Below are 22,677 nucleotides of genomic sequence, written 5' to 3'. Positions count from 1 at the left end.
TCATATATAAGCTGAAGTTGCGGGAAAGTGGTCTTTAGCCCTCTAAACTTTTAAGTCCCGTTTGGTATGAAGTTTTGAAAATGAGAAGTTGAGATTGAGATTATGATTGAAAAAAATAATTAAAATAATACTTAGTATGAGTAATTGCTTGTTATATGGGATTAGGCAAACCCATGGAGATGAGATTGAGGAATATCACTTTCTGTCGTGATATTCTCCAATCTCACATTTATGGGTTTGGTTAGTCCCATATAATAAATAATTTCTTATATTAAACATTCTTTTAATAGATTTTCTTAATTACAATCATAATCGTAATTTCTCATTTTTAATATTTCCTACCAAACGTAACCTTAAATTTGTTAACTTTATGTTTTCTTAAACTATATTTTTGTGTGCGTATATAACTTCCTTAGATTTTGAGTTATACGAAAATAAAACCCTTAAATTTAAATTATTTGTAGATAAATAATGAACAAAACCAATAATATGAGAACATAAATATAAAAGTTCAAGGTTTACTATAAAGTTTCAAAAATTAACGAGTTATTTACATATAGCATAAAGTTTAATGGATTTCTAATATAATTTAGCCTATTATTAATTATTAATGCTGTTTCTTTAATGTTTTTTAATGGTAGGAATTTTGACTGAAGTTAATCATATCATTAGAAACTAATTTCTTGATAAAAAAAATTTACAGACTTGAACCTAAATTAACCAAAATTTGAGGGGGTAAATTTTATTTTAAGTAAGAGATATATTTCGAGTTTAAGCTTTCTTTGTCCCTAAATATAACTCATAACATCAAGGGTAAATATTTGGTTTTTCAGTTTCATTTTTTATTATGACCGAAATAATTAAAGAACTGAACAGAGGCAATTTCAAAAACAAAATCAAAATTAATTAACCAAATTAACAGAAACTGAATTAACTAAAATATTTTAATTCGGTCAATCGGTTAAGTGAAATATATAAATGTAAAAGGTGATTTTAAATTAGAAAATCATGATAAAACCATTGGCCAAAAAAATAAAAATAAAACACAATTACAACCATTAATCCTATTTTATTATTTAATATGATTTATTATAATGCTCCTCTGGCGCTAAATGACCCATTTTATAATGTAATGGGTTTTATATTTGAGATCTAAAGGAGTAATATTTACTATAACCATATTTATTAAATATAAATATATTTAAACTCATCGTTCAAGCTCACATACTACCGTATATATACTTATTATAACAATATTTATTAAATATAAATATATTACATATGCATTTTGGTTTTTTGGTCCTGAACTTTATTGTCTAATAACTGAATTCAACATGGAACACCGAATTGTTAAAAAATAAAATCAAATAATTAACAAAAAAATCAAAATTGAATTTGATTTGATTCAGTTTTCAGTAGGGGTGCACATGGGCAGGGCTGGGCAGGGCAAGACCCCTGCCCGATGCCCAGCCCAAAGTATGAGCGGGCTACATTTTGCAGCCCGATGCCCGGCCCTGCCCATAGAAGCCCTAACTATTTTGGGCTGGGCATGGGCGGGCTGAGCAGGGCGGGCTTTGCTGTCCAAATGGTGATGACTTGCCGATATCACATGTAAAAAAACTTTCGTCCATAACTGAAAATTACATTTCATAATTTTATATTTTCACACATTGAAATTATCTAGAAATAATTCAAAACAAGTCTTAGCAAATATCCAAATAAATAGTATTCATAATTCATTTAGAACAAAACAACTCTCAACATTGTAATTAAATCTTTGAAATTCAAACAGTTCGCATTAATCTCTAGAAAGTTGAGAAAAGAATAAAACATCTGAAAAAATTGAAGAGGGGTTGAAGCACATTGAGATATTCCATTGAAGGTCGGGGATGGTGATATAATAGAAGCTTGATTATCCATTCAAGTGGCAAAAATTAAATGTTACCTAAAAGATTGCAAAATGATATTAAAACTGAAGCCATGGGCTAACAGTAATAATATAGACCATATAAAAATAGGGTGAAAATAATTGTAAAAAAGAAAAATAAAAAATCTTATAATAATTTAATATAACCCCTTTTAATATGCAAATACTTATTATGCGATACAATGTAGTTAGCAGTCCATACAACTAAAAGACTTCTTTCCATCATATGACTTGTTCATAAAAAATTAATACAAAATAACTAAATATAAATTAAATAAAACATAAAACATGTAATTCAGATAATTAAAACCCAATTTTCTTTTCCTGCTCTTACTCCAATCTTGTTTTCTATCTTGTATAAATATTTCAAATTGTTGATTTATACAAATATATAATGTATGAACTCCATTTTTTAACAAAGAAAGTTGTTAATGGCATAGAAGGGAAGACTGACTTATAAATAGCCAACATTACAACAGCAACACACAATAGGATATACCCAATAAAACTCACTAAGAACAAGTTAAAAGCAAAATACTATTGCTTCTTTAAAAGAATTAAATCCCCTAAAATGAAAAACTAACAGACATGTGACAATAATAAATTAAATTGCAAAGGGGAGGGAGATAACTTTTTTTGGGGTAAAAAAAGTAATATATTAATATTATTTCATAAATTATAATATATATATATATAATTTGGGCAGGGTCAAATGGGCAGGGCAGCATGTCCTGCCCAATGCCCAGCCCTGCCCATGAAATGCCCAGCCCAAAGATGCCCATTCTTTTTCGGGCTCTTTTTTTTCGGGCTGGGCTGGGCAATTTTTCTTCGGGCTTGGGCGGGCTTAGCGGGCTTCTGGGCTTCATGCACACCCCTAGTTTTCAGTTATGGTTCTGTTTTGCTCACTCCCACATAATAAAGATTTTTAGATATAATTAATAATTTCTTTCAAAAACAAAATATCCCGCTTGGCATAAAAGGGAGGTTTTACTGTTAATCTTCTATAGAAACAGAGAAAGGTCTTGTTGAGACTTTCGTCTCTTTGCTGGTTCTTCTCTCAAGAGGTGGAAATTCTTAATCATAAGGATCTATCATCTCAATACAAGGAATGGGTTGATTTGAAAGTGGTTGGATGACAGGAATTACCGAATCTGAGTTTTTCTTGGAAAAAAGATCTTCATGACTTTTTTCTTTAAGTAAATCATACAGAGATAATTTATGAGAAGAAACAAAAGAAATAGAAAAATTTCATTTTTTGCAATTTTGTTTTGAGCCATGATCATAATCATCATGATGATATCTATAATTTTTTTGAGAACAGGAGGATGCATAAGTCTTCTCCCCCCCCCCTTTTTTGCTATATATCTCATATGGTAAGCCCATTCAGTTCATCTCTATCCTTCGATGTTTCCCACCAAAAAGGTTCATCTAGTGCATGATCCCATAAAAAATAACTATTTATGTGAGATACATAACAAGGTCTAGCATTCTGATCTACCCAAGTGGTTGGATGATCTCTTTTGGATGAAATATAGGCTGGAGTGATTGACAAAATATGTCCAGAAAGAACAAAAGGTCCTTCTCAACCTGGTCTGGTAAAAACGAATTTGACCATACCATCTGAGAGTCTCCTCAAGGTTGGAGATATAGAGATGTGTACTTCCTTTTGGCCATCATGAAACTGTTTTTCATAATTAGTGATCCACTTAAATGGCATCAGTTGAACAAGTTCTTCTTTAGGTATTTGTCTAGGGATCTGAATGATAGAGGTATCCTTAGCTCTTTCTGAGACAACATAAAGAGCATCTTTTGAAGAGTTAAGAAAGTAAAGATCTAAAGCATGATCTTAAAGTCTGTAGATAATTTGATGATGTAGAGTTGCTACAATAGCTCTAGAATCTTGATTTGCTTTGAATATTTGAATTTGGACTTTCAATCTATCAATCAAGGTTGGATCTAAAAGTTTTATATTGAAGTCTAGAGCAATAATGAGAATGACACTGCCATTACTAAGAGTGGTCAGTTTGAAAGTTTTATATTGAAATCTGGAGCAATAGTGAGAAACTCAATATGTGCTTCTTTTTACAGATAATGAAGAAATCGACTCTAAATCCTTATCTTAAGAAGAAGAACAATATGGGTACTTATACTCTCTTGATCAATCTGTTAATACCCTCTAGTTTCCAAATTCCTACCTGTCTAACATCACCCGTCTCTTACCCTCAAGAATTTGATTGCAGTAAGGTTTTCAAAATGTCTTATTCTATCTTAAGACAATTAAGAAACCTCAACCATTACCTCTTTATGTGTAATCCAAATCTCTTCCTAGACCTCTAGTAAGACCAACTCATTTCCCTCCATTTGAAAGTCTTTTTTAACCTTCACTTTCATATACTAAACCCATTGAACCAAAACCACCCTCTCGAGGAGTAAAAATCAGATATCCGCCATATTCTCCACCTAAAACAAGTTCTCCTCTAGATAAAGAAAAGGGAGACTTGGAGAGAATTCATGAAAACACACTTGGAGAGTTCATATAACTCCTTTTGCCCCTATCACTTGGCAGAGCTTAGTTCTTATAGACTTTTGGATTACAATACGACAAATAGACTAAAATTATTGTTACAGACATTAGAGTAAAGATTCTAGACAGACACATAACATAAAGGTAAAGATGCTTTTAATTATTAAAATAGGACAAGCACTCTTTAACTTAAAACAAATTTAAAGTAGACAAGTGACGTAAAGATACATGAGTAACTTAAAGTAGATTCATGGTAAGTCATCCTTATCTCTAGTCCTTGTGAATGTGTATATGATTTGGAGACAAATTCATGCAATGTTCAGAATCAAAGTTGTCTGGATCAGAATGATAGATTTCATATGCATAATGGAACTGGAAAAATGATGGTAATTTTGGTTGTAGAAATCAAAGTCCTTCATATTGGGTAAGTTGAATCTGTAAGTCATCCTAATAAGGATCTTGGGAGTGTTTACTATTAATTTATTTACTCATTTCATTTTCTCACTATTCATATAAAGTCAACAAACAAAAGGCTCATCCCGCTACAATTCAATGGTTCCAAGTCAGATCTCCCACGTGGCATGATGATGGCTTACACGCATATTAATAAATTGATTTTCTGATAGCAAGCATAGAGTATGGGTGGAAATTCAAGTAGGCCTAATCAGCACTGCTTATTTTAGGTTCCCTAAGCTACAAGTAAGTGTCTCCATCTATATAGGGTAACTTTTACATGGCCATTCAAGCGTCTCTGCTACATTTTAAATTATTTTAAATTATTTTTTCACAATTACTTCTCCATTACAACTGTTTTTTCAAACAGAAATTTGATTATATATATTTTTTGAAAAAAGACGCTATTTGTCGAAGTTAAGAATCACAACTTCTATAGTTGCTGGGGGCACACGTACTAATTAATAATTTGATATTAGGTAATACGAGTATAATTTTATTTGTGTCACGTTCGTTTTCATTTGAATTGTGGGACATCGTATATGGAAGATATCGAAATGATTGTACTTATTCACATCTGTTGTCCGTTAAAAAACTGCCGAGTCCAAAGCTATGCACATGCGCACGACCAATATACCAACAATATGATGGCAAAAAAATAAAAAAGGAATGGAAGCGACAATATAAGCAATAACTTTATATTCATATTTATCATAGATCCTAGTTGACCTCAATTAGTTGAGATTTTTTTTTGTGTTTTAATCATTTAATTGTATAGTTTTAATAACTGTTTATTGATAAAAATAAGCTAATAAACTAAGAAAAATTTACAATGAGTTTATATCATTGTCCTCTACTTGTGAGTTTAACAATCTTGATGCATAGATATTTTTTTAAAAGAGCATCTGCTTCAGCCAAAGTAAGCTATGATCGTGCATGCTTTCAAGCTCAAATCTAAAATTAGTCATATTTCTATTTATGTATAATGTTTAAAATTAATAGCAATTCATATTATTTATAAATAATACATAATGTTACTTTTTAAAAAAAATCTTATTTTTTGCAAAAGGATGTCTAAATTTTGAGATCCTTGAGTGTTGTTTATTTTTCAATGAATCATATTGGAGCCTTTTGTGCTTTAAAAATAAGTAATACTACTATTATTCATGATTTGAAAATAATTTAACTTAATGTAAATTTTAGATAAGATGACACATTAAATTTTTTTTAAGAAGATAATACTCCCTCCTTATTATGAGTCTCAAATAATTAATTCATAGATAACGAATCAAACTGTTAGTTAAAATTAGTTAAAAACAATAAATTAGTTAGAAATATAGTTTTGTTTTCAAATATGTCCTTATAATAAATAAGACAAAAGATAAAAAAAGAATATGTGAAAAAATGTAATAGGAGAGAGTACAATAAAGGAGGGTGAATAAATAATTAAGGATAAAATAGAAAAAATGTATTAAACATTAAGACAAAATCAAATTAAAATTTATAAATAGACTATATTCTTTTCCAAATTGGAAGCTTATAAATATGACCAGTGGGAGTAGTACTTAAGAATTTCAAAATTTGGAAATAGCAAACTATAACTAATTCAGCTTATTAGTGGTTTGGCAGATTCCTTCTCCAAGATATTCCCTTCAAGAGCCCTTACTAGTTATTAGGAAGTAGGAACATAACGATTTATTTTTCGGGTTAGTAAAAGCAGAGACCCTCTTATATTTTTAATTTGGGAGAACTAGAACAAAGGATCTATAGAAAAAAATATTGGGAAAATTAGAGAGAAGGATCAGGAGAAAAAGATATTTATTAGAAAGGATCTTAAAAACTTTAATTATTTAAAAAGACCAAATATTAAAATATAAACTTAAAAAGATTAAAATCACCCCTATTCACACCACAACCCCTATATTCTCTCACCACTTCCTATAATTTTCATATCATTTAGTAGAATAATTACAATTTATTTGAATTAATTCAAACTAATTTAAATTTTAAAGTCAGACATTGATTCTAATTAATTAAATTAATAGCAAACATTAACTAATTTATTTTTCCATTATTTTTAATTAATAATTTTTTGTGGGCTTTCTGAAAAATGAGCAGGGTAGTAAAGTTCTACCATTCACCAAAAAAAAAAAAAGTTGTTCCACATTTTTACTTATCCATTTTGTACTACTATTTTATTTGAATAAGTTGAATCCTCTTACTTAATAAAATTTAAAATTTAAAATACAAAATGACATAAGAAATTCATATTAATAAATATTTGTCATAATAAAAGTAGTTATACTAGTTTGAGTAAGAAAATTCAAGTTTAAACGTACATGATATTTTTTGTTCTTATTAATTATGGATAAGTTATATATATTTTTAATTTTTAATTCAGCTATATAATTTTGATCAGCTCATTATTTAGGAAGCTTAAAATAGGAGTTTCATTTTTTTAAAAAACTAATGGAAGAATAAATTAATTAGTATTACTTACTAATTGAATTGAATTTAATTATTTAGAATTGTTTTGTAACTTTGTAATTCCAATTAGTTTGAATTAATTTGAATAAAATTTAATTATTTTGTTAAAAAAATTATAGGATATGGTTATAGATAATATATGGGATTTTGCTAAGGGAAAATTGGTAATTTTAAATTTATATTCTAGTATTTGGTCCTCCCAAATAAATACAGTTTTTAAGATCTTCCCCCATAATTATTGTCGCCACTAGGTCCCTCTCCCTAAATTTTCCAAAAATATTTGGTGCGGAGGGTCATAAAAATTATAATTATTTTAAAAGATCACATATTAAGATATAATTTTAAAGAGACTAAATTGCCCATAACTAGTCTTCTTATATTCTCTCACATGATATCTCACTCCATGTAGATTATTTGATTCATTTATGATTAGTTGGTAAGTCTACAACCATATTTTTATATTAGGTGCCTATTCCGACCTGCCCCAAAACTGGCTACCAAGAAATGATTCTTCTCAACCTGCAAAATCAAACATGATATAGTTCAATTCATTTACCCACAAAAACTCCATAATTTGTTTGAGAACAGCGTTAATCGTTAGTGTTAAATACTTGGTCCCTCCCAACAAAGCTCCTCAAATCACAGACAGTATCTCCTTCGACATGAGACAAAAAAACAACCACCAAAATTAACCCTTAAATCAAATGGAAGTGGTGTGGAAGTTAACATTTTATGAGAATTAAACTAACATTGCCTCAAATCCTTAAACTAACATTTTATAAATCTTGCTCCATTTAGGATTTCCCCCCCTTAAATGAAAACAAGAGCAGAGGCAGAGGGAACAAAGTGGATTGGGTCAATTTGGTATTTTAAAATTTATATTTTAACATTTGGTCCTTTTAAATAATTCTAATTTTTATGATCTTTTTTACTAAATAGTTTTCTGTAAGGTCCTCTCTTCTAATTCTCCCTTTTAATTTTGAAGCCATTATTCTTTTAAAAAAGTCCCAAAATATCACGTTCTCTTGACACACACCCTCTCTCCTCTCCCTCACGCACACCCACATTGATATCTTAGTTAGGGTGGTGAATTTTTGTTGTTGAAATGGATTTTGAGAATAAAATAGATGGTTAATTAATTGATATAAAATGATAGCATAATAATGTTGGTGAAGTGGAAGTATGCTTCATTTTATGTATAAAAAAGAATTACTCTTTATTTTTTTTAGTAAATTTTTAAATCAGTCTCCATGTATAAATTTTGATATTTACGCAATGTAGAGACTTTTTTTTTATTAAACTAAAATCGAATATGCCTTTCCTGATATTTTGTGTTAGGTATACCCTTTATAAAGTTATTCTTTGCATCGAATTTAAATTTAAATTTTATATTATTATTCATGACATAAAGTAATTAGGGTATGAAATCTGCAGACATATATCCATTTGGCTAAAAAAGTTATTTAAAACAAAATCGAATATGTCTTTCCTGATGTTGTATGTTGGATTGCTAGGATACACCATCCAAAGTTATTCTATGTGTCTAACTTAAGTATAAATTTTATATTATTAATGACATATAAATAAATAACTATAATATTGATGTATGAAATTTGATATCCATTCTTGGGCCAAAAATGAATTTGAGAATTATAATGAGGTGTAAAAAAAAAAAAGTCTTATTGATAAGTTAGAAGTTATTATTTCTTACATTAAATTTTGTCATTACAGGCAGCTTAATTAAATAATTGTCATTAGAATTTTTTAATAATTATATTTTTTTATGACTTTATTGCAATTTTTCCAAAATAAAATCGGAGATAAACTGATTCTGGCAGAGGAAAAAGAAAAGAGATCCATTAATATAATGCATTGGGTTTATTTTTTATTTTTCTCATGTAGCATTGTGATCTTTTTCTTTTTTTGCCAATAATATTTTATTTCCAAGACAACATTGTATTATTTTGTAGAAAAATTAATTTTTGAATGTCGAAGTAAAACAACCACATCTTCTGATGAATGCGCCTCTAATTTGGACGTGTTTAGATATTTTAAGCCTGAGATAAGTTTCTTGGACCAGAAAAAAAGTCTGGATAAGTTTCTGTGAAGTAGTTCTTTTTCTTTTTTGTTGGTATAATTCTGTGGAGTAGTTATTAATTATGCTATTTCTTGTGGCTTGCCTCTTTCAACGGGAAAAAAAAAATTAATTTATGAAAATGAAGAATTTATTCCACTTGAGTTTATTTTTTTGAAAAAAAATCATCCATGCATATAATTTTTTGCCATTTTTAATGATAATTTTTATTTAACCAATGCAGGTCATATGGTTCGGACAAAAATTAAGAAATATGATATTTTAATGTTATTAGAGTTTCCACATTATGCTTATGAAAAAAGAGTTTTCACATCACATATAAATGACTTACAAAAATTGATTTGTTAACGTTTTTGTAGTTATATATATGGATACATAATCCCTAAATTTATATGTAAACAAACATGAACTTAGCAGTTTAAAAAAAGTTATGTAATTATATGAAAATTAAATATATTGCTATGTATATTTCCCTGAAATTAAAAAAAAATAAAATAACGAGCCGCATTAATTATGGTCTGTGAATGAATGGCATGACTTACTATGAATCTCTCATTATCCGCAGCGAGTTATCAATATCTGACTATAGTGGCATTTTTCAAAAATGTAATTTGGATTTAAACTTTTGGCTTATATGCCCATTTTATCTTATACTCATTATTTGAGCCAGTTAGTGATAATCTAAAGTTAAAGTTTATCAACATCTTGAATTATTTTTCTAAATATATTCAGCATTGTAAAATATTTTATTTTTTATTGAATATTCTGAACTATTTTCTAAGCTGGTTGAAGATATCAGTTGAACTTTAATCATTAAAGGGGTGTTTGGCAGCCCTCAAAAGTGCTTCTCAAAAGCACTTTTTGACAAAACGAAGCAAATTCCTCCACATATTTACTTCGTAAATCGTAAAAATATTTTTGAAACTATAGTTTGGTTTCTATTCTAACACCCCCTAAATTTACACTTTGACTTTTTATTGTGAAGAGGATGAAATTAAAAAGTTGCTTTTTTTTTTTACCTGAAATAAAAAAATTGCTTTACAATTTATTCAGTTGCCGCAGAACGGAAACAACATTAATATCCTGAAGTGTTGATCAGATGGGGACACATCTCCTGTACCTGGATAATGATATTTTATTTTTCCCACTGCGAAAGTTAACCTCCGATTATATGGCTTTCTCGAATATTTTTCGGGTCAAGTGGTCTCTGATTATGGAGTAACACCCCGGTAGGCGATCCCTTTCTTACCATTTCTGTCATTCTCCTAACTGGCATCAATGCAATTTTATGAATAACCCATCTTTCAGCTGCCAAAAAGAGCTTTTCCCATTAAAGTTTAGATTTAACCAACTGAGATTTTCATCTTTGAAGGAAAAAGTTTGAGGCTTTCCGAGGTTTTTCATTGGTTCATCGAGTGAGTGGCTACGCCTGGACCGTGGTTGTATTTGTTAGTGAGGAAAGCTGATGGGGAAGTTAGCGGTGGGAGTTACAGTGGCTTGCGCCGCCGCCGTATGTGCAGCCGCGGCACTGGTGGTGCGCCACCGTATGATCAGCTCCCGGAGGTGGGCCCGTGTTAGAGCTATTGTGGAGGAGTTTCAGGAGAAGTGTGAGACCCCTATTGGCAAGCTTAGATTAGTAGCTGACGCCATGGACGTTGAGATGCATGCTGGTCTTGCATCTGAAGGCGGGAGCAAGCTTCAGATGTTGATCAGCTATGTCGATAATCTCCCAACTGGGTTCGTAAATTTGTGCTGTCTTTGATGATTTTCGAGTATATTTATTTTCTTTGTGGCTTTTCATGGTTTGAATGCTTGCAACGATCACAATGGATCGAGTAGAGAATGCTCGTTAATTTTTGGGGGGGGGGGACAAAGTAAAGGCTGACCGATTCGGATTTAAGAATTATATCTCTCTCTCTCTTTTTTTTTTTTTGACATGGACATGAATTTAACATAACTTCAACTTTTTTAATATCTGTCAAATTATCGGTGCTGATGGGAAGTTTCATCCAACAATTCACTTAAACTAGCCTAGCAGTTTTTTTTTTTTTTTTTCCCCCTCAAAGAAACCTTCTGGCCTATTCTGAAACTTTACAACAACAACAATAACATATGCTTTATCTTACTAGGTGAGATCGGCTACATGCATTGTCTGACATTATTGTGTTCTGTCCAAGACCAATTCTTCTGATAAGCCATTAATTGAGAGTGATTCTGAAACTTCAGTTCTAACAAAAAATTTATGAAGTTGTTGTCAAATATATAAACTGATTCATCAGTCATGATAATATATAAATTTATCTTACTATGGGGATTTACTTCTAAACTGCACTTGATAGTAGGTTGCGAATAATCTGAAGACAACATCCGGCAATTGAGAGGTTTAATGATATGAATTACTTTGTTTCGACTTGTTGGGACGAGTATAAGTTTTTTCAACACTTGAATTTTTAAGAGATGACTTCCTTTATGGGACTGCTCACTTTGTACCATTGTTTCCAGGGACGAGAAAGGAATTTATTATGCATTGGACCTTGGTGGTACAAACTTCCGTGTTCTTCGCGTACAGTTGGGTGGAAAAGGAAAAGGTGTTGTCAGCCAAGAATTTGAAGAAGTTTCGATTCCTCGTCATTTGATGACTGGTTCTTCTGCTGTAAGTCTTTTGTGAAATCTCTAATTGTATAGGCCTCCCTCCAGAAATGCCTCTCAGATCTAATTATTCTAACTCACGACGTTTCAGGAATTATTTGATTTTATAGCAGAAGCTCTCGCAAAATTTGTTGGTTCTGAACCTGAAGACTTTCATCCTCCCCCTGGCAAGCAAAGAGAGTTGGGTTTTACCTTCTCATTTCCTGTGAGGCAAACATCAATTGCATTTGGGACTCTAATTAGGTGGACCAAGGGTTTTAATATTGTAGATGCGGTGATTCTTGTTACCTTCCCTGAGTTGTATTCCATTTTTTTTTTAAGTCGCTTTTATGTTTGTACTTTATATGCATTTATATTGATTATGATTATTGTGCATGGTCCAGAGACATGAAAGGGTTTTCTCTCTTTCTGTCATTGATTTCACAAATCACCATGCTAATTACATCATGACTCACATATGCAAATTTTGAACTCCTTTTGTAGAGATAATTTTCCTACTATTTTTTTCTTCATATTTCAGCTGTTCATTTTTTTGACCATGGTAACATAACAATTCTTCCTTTATGGCTTCTGCTTGGTTGTAATAGGTTGGAGAAGATGTGGTGGGAGAACTGACCAAGTCTTTTGAAAAGATTAATCTTAATATGCGTGTCTCAGCTCTTGTGAGTCTCACTTGCCTCTTTTAAAACCTTATTTTTCATTTCCCTCCTGTCATAAGCATTGAGAAAGCTGATGATTTAGTTATTAAAATAAAAAAGAGACGATGATTTATAAATTATCTGTCAGGAAATTGGAGTTATGACGTTCTATGGTTTTAATTATTTTATGCTTTGTGATTTAATGTCTTAAACTGGAAACAAACTGACATGGTAATGTAATTTAGGTTAATGACACTGTCGGAACATTAGCTGGGGGCAGGTTCTACAACAAGGATGTCATTGCTGCTGTCATTCTAGGTACCGGCACCAATGCAGCATATGTCGAGCGTGCTCACGCAATTCCAAAATGGCCGGGTCTTCTACCCAAATCAGGAGAGATGGTAAGTAGGATTTTGCACTTTGATTACTGTTATTGGAATGTGTTTGTGATAGTTTTGTCTTCATCATGGAAGAAAAGGTTGGTAATGATTGATTGCTGTCATATCATATTTATTTCTATTTCATGCTATAGGTTATAAATATGGAGTGGGGTAATTTCAGATCCTCACATCTTCCTATATCAGAATATGATCAAGCTTTAGATTCTGATAGCTTAAACCCTGGAGATCAGGTAACAGTCATCGATCATTAGTTCAAAACGACCAATGTGCATGTGTAACGCACTTACCCTATCTGCAGATTTTTGAGAAGCTGATTTCTGGTATGTATTTGGGGGAAATTGTGAGGAGAGTTTTACTGAAGTTGGCTGAAGAAGCTGACTTCTTTGGAGAGTCCGTTCCCCCCAAGCTAAAAATTCCTTTCGTACTCAGGTTTGATCTTTCATCCAATCAAACTTTAACTTTTTTCCTCAAGGTCCGTAGGAATTATAAATATGAAATGTTCATATTGCTCACCTTATTCTTTTTGTTGGAGGTATTTTCTTGCATATCTACCTAACTAGCAATGGTTGAAATACTATAACCTGCTCTTTTATTGCTGAAGGTATAGTGATGTTGAATTGTTGGGATGCATTCTTGTTTGTCTCATGCATTATCTTTGTATGGTTGTTTTTATTTCAACTGGTGTAAACCCGCCTTTTTTGTCTGCTTATATCTGATTTATATGGGATGCTTGACTTAAATCCTGATGCTGCTTTAACTGGTGGCCAAACTACTGGCAGATGCGAAGATTTTAATTTCTCTGGTTTATACTGGACAAAAGTTTGGAAATTGAATGAATGAAAATTATTTTCTATCTCTCTTGTTCGTCGGGTAAAATCATCTAGGAATGATAAAGTGTTATCCTGATAATAACTGTAATCCTTTTCATCCATAAATAAAGGAAATAAAAACATGTATTTCTGTTGGCATTAATTAAGACAAATATAGGTTAACAGGCAAAAGTCTACTTTTGGTTGGTTTTTTTGACATCCCACTTGCATTCATGTTTTGAGAACAGATTAAGTTGTCAAGGGTGAGATACATATAGCGACCACTCTATTGTTGATGCGTTGGGCAAAAGAAGGGGACAAGCTTAGGTCAAGCTCTTTATATTTATTATGTCAAGTTCTCCCAATATACATGGCTATGTGTCTTTTTTTATTTCATGTGATTTATAATTAAAGAGTAAAATACTCTAACCTCCCTTACATTTTGTCTTAATTACGCAGTCCCTCCTCTTTATTTTGGAAACATACACTTAAGTCCAATTGTTAACTCTGTTGAGAATATTCTAAAAATATTTTTTTTAATTAAAATTTATGTTGAACTATGTTTTTCATAATACTAAATTCCTAAAATTGGCTAATACTATTTTGAAAAATTTAAAAATTTTTCCTTGGCCTTAATCTTATTTTTTATTTTTATAAATAGTTATTTGTCTAATGTTTTTTATCATATTGGGACATAAAAAAATTGAATTGAAATTTGATTGATTCTTTAAATAATATATAACCGATTAAATAAGTTTAAAATGTGTGCTGCAGAATTTTTGTTTAAAAATTTTAAATTTTAAATTGAAATAATTTATATAATGCGCCAACCCACATAATTTATAGTATATGATGAACAAATATGCATTTAAAATATTTTCTAACCATTTAAAAGAAACCTAAATAAATGAGTTTCAATATGTCGTGAGGAATTAAAATTATATAATTTTATAATGTAATCAAAATTTATAAATTTTATAACATATGAAGAAGTTTGAAAATACATGTATTATAATTATTTTTTTTGTTTTATCAAAATTTTTTTTTGACATATATAAATGTTTAAATGATGTTTATGTTAAGGAGGGATATTTTGGTCAAAATATAAGTTTAGAGTCAAATTTAATGGGAAATTAATGGTTAGATTAGATAGAATAGAATCTCAAATATAATGGAGGTTTGTATAATATAAATTTTAATTTCAAGGAAGGTCTATATACATTTTCAAATAGAAGGGAGGTTTTGTAATTTATATAAAACAGAGGAGTAGTCAATGTTTTACTCATAATTAAACGCTATTAAATGCTAATATTTCAAAAATAGACACGTGGTGTAATTAGAGATTTTAACATAAAAGATATGAGGGAACTTGATGTAAGTATTGTCTAAAGAGAAAATATAATGCCATCCTATTATCTTGATAAAAAAAGTTTGTGGTTTCTTCGCATTCTCAAATATTTTGCCGTCACTCCCTCCAATTTATTCTCTGCTAAAGAGAGCCTTGTGTTATTTCGGGAAATGGATCCTTTCCGGTCTTCTCATGTGTCCGCTTGCTATCACTATATGTGGACCTTGTGAACAAGTGATGGTCCAGATCAATATCTAGAAAAAAGATTCCCATTAGTAATTTTTTTCTTGATTTTCTCTACTGCCTTCTTTCATTTTTCTATGCTAACTCATCCATTAAGAAAAGAAAAGAAAAGAAAAGAAAAGCATCAAGGAGGCACGGTTATCAATAGCAGTAGCGTAGGGGGAAGGAACTATATAATAGAAGGAGATCGCATTAAACTGTCATGATCTTTCTGGTAACCATTGCTGTTTGCAATTATACTCACGGGGTCTGGGACTGATGACCCTCCTCTTCAAGTCTTTTCCTGTAAGCCTTGTTGGATGACTCAGAGCATTTGTGCTCCCTCTCCTTTAGACAAAAGTAACAGTCTGTCGCCAGTAAATATGCTGGAGGGATCATGATGGTTAGTACTTGATCTTTATACAGGCTCGGCTCAATTCTAGAATCCCACAAATTCAGAGGTATTTTGCCCTTTTATGATCATATCCTCATCTGGGCATGTCTTGCTAGCGTAATAGTCACTTGCTTTCCTTCCTTGCTGTCACTTTGCATGAAAGAAATTCCTTATAATTATTTAATAAGGGAATTCCCTGCCAAGTGGATTGGTCAGTGCCAAAGCTTCGAGTGATGACCAGGACTTTGTCACTGGAGCCTTCCGTACTGAGATTGAGTGCCTTGATTTGAGGCTGCCCATTTGCTTCTCGTGACTTTGGTTTATCTGCACCGTTGGCTTGATCAAATGGTCCACAGACAGATAGAAAAGGTCAGGAGGAAATTAGACAAGAAACATTTCATTTTTCAATATTTTGGACAATTAAGCCTGTAGTTAAAATTTGAGGGATTAGACCCATCGTACCATGGATTTAGCCGTCAAAGGGTGGGATAATCTCACCAAAGGTAGGGAATTCGATTCCTGAGATTGTCGTGGCATTTGTGGAGGTAGATTCACAACCGGATAAAGCATGTAATTTGAGTTGATTCCCACGTGGTTAATGCTGTATTCTAGCCAATGACCTAGGCACACCGATGGCCGAAATGGATAGTGTGTGACTGACAGATGATTGGGTTGTCTATGACTGGCTAGTTACCCTGACCTTGGCTTGCCCGTGGCTTGTGGGTGAACCTAACCCCTTGCCTAAAAATTGATCATAAACAAAAAAAAAATTGAAAGATTGGTGGAGGTAAGTCAGCATGATTGCAAGAGAAGTTAACTGCATTCGAGTTTGCTTATAACATTATCGAACCTGTGGGTGGTCATATTTTCACTATGTTACTAATGATATCCTTTTTGAATTAAATTTACACAGTAATGCATTTATTGTAGCATGCTAGAACTTCCAAAATCCTTATTTTGCCTTGTTAATGAGATTTATAGGACACCCGACATGTCTGCCATGCACCATGACACATCTCCAGATCTAAAAGTGGTTGGAAGCAAATTGAGGGATATATTAGAGGTACGTACGCTTTATTCATGTTGAATACACATGAATATGTATGGTTGTCTGATCTTCCTTTCTAATCCTGTTAATTCTTTTTCTTGAATTGGATGCAAAAGGCAGGAGGTCAATTATGAACTAAACTAATGGGATTTACTGTCTTTGATCTGCCTGTCTGAAACAAAAGCAAGCGTATTATGTTATTGACAAAAAAGAATTGGCCTCATAGCAGTGGAGTAGTTTTCACTATGTATTTCCCTTTCTCAGATCTCTGATACATCTCTGAAAAAAAGGAAGATTGTTGTTGAGCTCTGTGACATCATTGCTACTCGTGGGGCCCGCTTAGCTGCCTCCGGAATTTTAGGCATTCTCAAGAAAACAGGAAGGGACACAGTTAAGGCGGGAGAGAAGCAAAAATCAGTGATAGCAATGGATGGAGGATTATTTGAACACTACACGAAATTTTGCACCAGCTTGGAGAATACTCTCAAGGAATTATTGGGAGATGAGGCAGCCGACACCATTGTCATTGAGCACTCGAATGATGGCTCGGGCATTGGAGCAGCCCTTCTAGCAGCATCTCACTCTCAGTATTTGGGAGTGGATGACTTTTGAAAATAAGGTTCATCCCACGCAGAAGAAGTGCAGAAGTTTCACTTTGTGTGCCATTGAACCAGTAAGTCTATACTCCAGATTGGGGCATTCTTTGGTGCTCGCTGGTTTTATTCTGTAGCCATTGATGCTGCTCTTTTGCAGGTGGTTAGGGCATTGATTCCCCCTCATTATGTTCAAGAATAAAGCGAGAGATGTGAACTATGCATTGGGTAGTTCCTGATAGCAGCTGGAGTGAATCAGGACTTTCATGTACAAACAGGGCTATTACTATCATCATCATTATCAGCATTATTGTTGTTGTTGTTGTTGTTATAATTAAAATGATGCTGCCAATATCCAATCTTCTCTCCCTCTTTGAAGTCTTCTTAGGAGAGTAACAGCATCAAAGATTCTGATTTTCTTTTCTACATAACTAAAATGGTTCTCTGCAGCGAAGCAGTGTCGGCAAAGTCACCTTCATGGAAGGCCTACTAGCTGCCTGTGTCGCTATACATATCAACCGAAGTTTGGAGACAGGAAACATTTCATCTGCGTAGCATGCTTCCTTAATTTCTTCATCTAGTACTTCTACGTCTCCATGCATTTGTCGCCTTGCCCAGTGGGGCAAGAGATTAGTGTTCACCTCCATGATTAGCTTCATTTCCAGTTGTCAGTTCCAATAGAACAACCCAAAAGTTATATACTTAAATATTCATTGATTTTTCTTGTTTGAATATACTCTGCATCTGAAGCTGAAAATTCCCCTTAGAATGTAACTTATATATGTTGGTCAGAAATTTAAATGGGTAGGTTTAACTGGAGCAATATAGTGGAATGAACTTGATATCAACTATGGGATTGCAGATTATTCTTCTGGATAATTACCTGAGATAGAACAGATGGTGGTATACTAAAATTCTTTCATATATTACATGGTGGTGATCATGTGTGAACATCTCTTTATTTCACATATAGTGACATTATTATACAACTTGAAGTTACATAATGAACTTGTTCACTTATCTCAAAGGACAAAAATCATTTTTCACTTTTGAGCTATCTGGAAGTTGAAGTGAAACCAAAATCTCCATGCTCTCAAAGTCACAAGAATCTAAAGCAATTGTTAGTTTACCTCCACTAACACCCGATTCTGACTTTGTAGAAACTAATATTGTTTGCCTTCTTCTTGCATCACCTGAAAGGATTTACTTCAACTATGAGGCTAATGATGCCATAAATCATCATCAATATCCAATCTACTTTCCCTCTTGGAATTCTTTAGCAGAGGGACAACATCAAAGATTCCAGGACTCCTTTCTCCATAACCAAATGGGTCCCTGCAACGAAGCAATATTTGTAGAACCTCCTTCATGGAAGGCCTATTGGCTGGTTGTATTTCGGTACACTTCATGCCAAGCTTGAACACACGGCATATTTCATCCATATAGCATGCTTCCTTGATTTCTTCATCTAGAACTTCTTCTACATCTCCACCCGACTGCACATGGCGACATGCCCAATTTGCGAGAGATGAATGTTCATCTCCGTAATTTGCTTCTTTTCCAGTTGTTAGTTCCAGCAACACCACCCCAAAGCTATACACATCGATCATTTCATTGATTTTGCTTGTTTGAATATATTCTGCATTTCAAAGTGAAAATTCATGTTAGATTGAAGCTGTATATGCATATAAAGACATAAATGAGATATAAATATGGTGAATTAGATATAAATATGGTGCAAGTAATTCACCTGGAGCAATATAGCCAAATGATCCAGCTACACCTGACATGGTGATGAGTTCGCTTGGCTTGATCAACATTCTTGCTAGACCAAAGTCTGCGACTTTTGCATTGAATTCCGAATCCAAAAGGATGTTACTTGTTTTAATATCACGATGAATGACCGGAGGGAAGCAATCATTGTGCATATAGGTCAGACCTTGGGCAGCTCCTATGGCTATCTGCAATCTTTTTGGCCAATCAAGAACAACATTACGGTTTAACCTATTCTTCTTGCTCAACCAGCGGTCAAGGCTATTGTTTTCTAGATATTCATACACAAGCATTAAAGAATCCTCACTTGAGATACAACACAACAGCTTCACAATATTGTTGTGACGAATGTTGCTCAAAATCTTACTTCTGCTAGGAATGCATCCTCAAGTTTCTGCTCCCACTTCTTATTGTCCATTATCCTCTTCACAGCAACATAGCCTAAACCATCTATAGGGACTTGATATACTGTACCAAACCCACCTCTGCCTATAATATTGTCATCTGTCAGTGATGATACAATGTTCATTCCACTGAAACTAAACCTGTGAAAGGAAGTCAACTTCCATGAAGTATCCAGTGCCTGCTTTCTTGATTTGTATACTCTAATAATTAAGAGTAAACTCAAGAAGGTTGCTAAAGAGGCCACTATCACTAGGCCTATGGTCAAAGCAGGAGACACAGATGATCTGTTGCTTGATCCTTGAAGGTCAGAACCAGAATTGCACAAGGGAAGGTTTAGCCTTTTGGTATCAGCACAGAGACCAGAATTGTTTAGAAAGCTATCAGAATAGACAAGGTTTTCAAATTCACTAGGAATCTTCCCTATGAAAAAATTTGAGGAGAGATTGAAGTTTGTGAGGGTCATTGACAATTTGCCAAGTTGAGGTGGAACATGACCAGAGAGCTGATTATTTGACAAATCTAATTGTTCTAAGACAGGTAAACCATCAAAAGAATATGGGATTTGTCCAGAAAGTTGATTGTGACTCAAATTTATAGCATTGAGAGATTTCCAAGATATGATTTCTGATGGAAGTGGTCCTGTTAGCTGGTTTTGATCAAGCAACAATTTCGTTAGCTTAGGAAGAGTCGTAAGCTCTTGTGGAATACTTCCATTGAAGAAATTCTTACTAGCTTTAAACTCGATCAGATTCTTCCAAGTAGATACTCCTGTCGGAATTCTACCAGAGAATTGATTGTTGCTGATGGACAAACTTGAAAGATTCCAACCCAATCTTTGAGGGAGCTCGCCGATGAACTTGTTGTTGCTGACCATTAAAGTCATCAAATTTTGTGATCTCCAAAGGCCGCCAGGGATTTTGCCGAAAAAATTATTATTATCAAGAAACAAGTATTGTAGGCTATTGCAGCTCCCTAGTGATTCTGACAGCTCCCCACTTAGATTGTTGTCATAAGCACTTACACCAACTAACTTGCCACTGTAACATAAATCCTCTGGCAATTTTCCTGTCAATCTATTGGATGGAACCTGAAAGGTTTCGAGTGGCGAATAACGACCGAAGTAAGGAGGAAGAGTGCCTGATAGATGGTTTTGAAAAACCATGAAGTCTACTAGAGCTGGAAGATGAGCAAGGCTTTCAGGTATCTCTCCTGATAGTTGATTCATATCCAAACTCAAGCCTGTTAGCTTTTTGAGCTTCCCTAAACCATCTGGGATTTTTCCAGTAAGCATATTGCGTGAAACATCGAGTATAGTCAGATTTAAAGCTTCAATTTTTGCAGGTATTTCCCCAGATAGCCTGTTTTTCCAAAGATACAGTATGTTGAGATTCTTTAGAGCAAACAAACCACTGGGGATTTGCCCACTTAAGCCATTCTGCGATAAATCCAATTCCACCAAACTGACCAGTTCTCCAATACTTTCTGGAATTCTCCCAATCAAATTCTCGTTTCCCCACAAGTGTAGCAATTCAAGATTGGACAAGTCGCCTATTTCATCAGGGATGCTACCGTTAAATTCACACCAGTGAAGTTGAAGACTTCTCAGCTCCTTCAACCTTCCGATGCTGGTCGGAATGTTGTCGGAGAATAGGTTGGCGCCAAGATTAAGGAAACGCAGGTTGGTCAATTGGTCAATGTCATTTGGAATCGGACCCGAAAGGTTGTTTTGGGAGAGGTCAAGGTACTCAAGCTTGGAGCAATTGTAGAGAAATTTTGGGAACTCCCCATGGAAATAATTAAGCTGAAAATCAATAAAGGTGAGATTTTTGAGGTCACAAAGGAAAGGAGGTATCGTTTTGGTGATGTTCAAGTGACCAAAATCTAATTTTGTGACAGAATCATGGGTGCAGTTGATGCCAAGCCAAGAACAATGAGAGGAATCCGATGGGGCCCACTGATCAAGGAATGGATGAAGGTGTTGTTTCACGTTCAGAAGGACTGCATGTTCTTGATCATAGAGATGAGACTTGTTAGTCTCAGCATCACTCAGAACAATAAAAAACAAACGGAAGAAGAAGAAAATGGAGTACAAGTAATGCGGCATTTTGGCAAGCAATTTGCTTACAAGTTATTGTTTTACTCTCACCAAATTACTGCTCCATGAAGATGAAGATATAAGAGATGCGCCTCGAACTTGCCTGACGACTCAAAAAAGGGAGTCAACTAAAGGTCCAAAACCATCATTAATTACTTGATTGATGATGACTGGTGAATCGATAGTGGCCCTCATGAGCATATTTCCTCTTGAACGGACAGGTGCAAAAAGAAGGTAAATCCTTTGAAGGCAAGATAACATGGAGTTTTTATATTGGTTACTGATACGGAGAGATCGAATGGAATCTCATCTTAGCACTCCCACATTTGACTTGAAAGGTTCAGACCCACGTGGAATCAAATTATAGGGAATTATTTAATGATGGTAATTATTTAATGATGTGATGTGAATATATATATATTTTAATTTAGCTGAATTGAGTGCTCATCGCGACTGGGGTATTCTTTTAAAATTCAAAAAGTACTTAAAAAATACTTATATATAACCTATCAATCAGTAAGATTATGAGTTGATTCTTTGACGGCTAGATCAATTTTCATAAGAGACGTAGAGGCAATTATGAAGCAATTTGGAATTCGCGTTTGATGACAGCGAATGAGTGAGGTCCACACTGTTGTTAAAAAGTCAAGTAGGATAGGACCGGGGAGAAATTCTTGTGTACTGCAGTGCACCAAGTCATTGGTGCTCCACCTTAGCAATTTTTAATCTCAGTGTCATCCATATTTCTTTCTATTTCAGTTTTTGACCTCTTCACTTTTACAAATTAACTTTTCTTCTCACCTTTTTCTTTCCCTC

The 22,677-nt window shown here is 33.3% G+C and overlaps 1 protein-coding gene and 1 pseudogene across 3 annotated transcripts in view; one reads left to right on the top strand and one right to left on the bottom strand.

Annotated features, from left to right (window-relative positions):
* Window positions 1-10,614: 10,614 nt before the first annotated feature.
* LOC114749904 (hexokinase-1) overlaps window positions 10,615-22,677 on the top strand; it is a 31,348-nt gene continuing 19,285 nt past the window's right edge. The window contains exons 1-10 of one of the 3 annotated variants that reach the window (XM_028938442.1): window positions 10,615-10,715; window positions 10,859-11,223; window positions 11,989-12,139; window positions 12,227-12,409; window positions 12,723-12,797; window positions 13,019-13,174; window positions 13,306-13,404; window positions 13,473-13,603; window positions 16,929-17,010; window positions 17,260-17,763. In XM_028938442.1, coding sequence (XP_028794275.1) covers window positions 10,952-11,223; window positions 11,989-12,139; window positions 12,227-12,409; window positions 12,723-12,797; window positions 13,019-13,174; window positions 13,306-13,404; window positions 13,473-13,603; window positions 16,929-17,010; window positions 17,260-17,607 — 1,497 coding nt within the window. In that variant the 5' untranslated portion in view covers window positions 10,615-10,715; window positions 10,859-10,951 and the 3' untranslated portion in view covers window positions 17,608-17,763. The other 2 variants (XM_028938444.1, XM_028938443.1) reach the window with 2 other exon arrangements.
* LOC114749902 (receptor-like protein kinase 5) lies at window positions 18,490-21,902 on the bottom strand (annotated as a pseudogene).

The sequence above is a fragment of the Neltuma alba genome, unplaced genomic scaffold (assembly GCF_004799145.2).
Source record: "Neltuma alba isolate B1F8T4 unplaced genomic scaffold, ASM479914v2 tig00006221_pilon, whole genome shotgun sequence".
NCBI lineage: Eukaryota > Viridiplantae > Streptophyta > Magnoliopsida > Fabales > Fabaceae > Neltuma > Neltuma alba.
The sequence above is the reverse complement of the archived record's forward strand: the minus strand, read 5'-3'. Positions and strand labels throughout refer to the sequence as shown.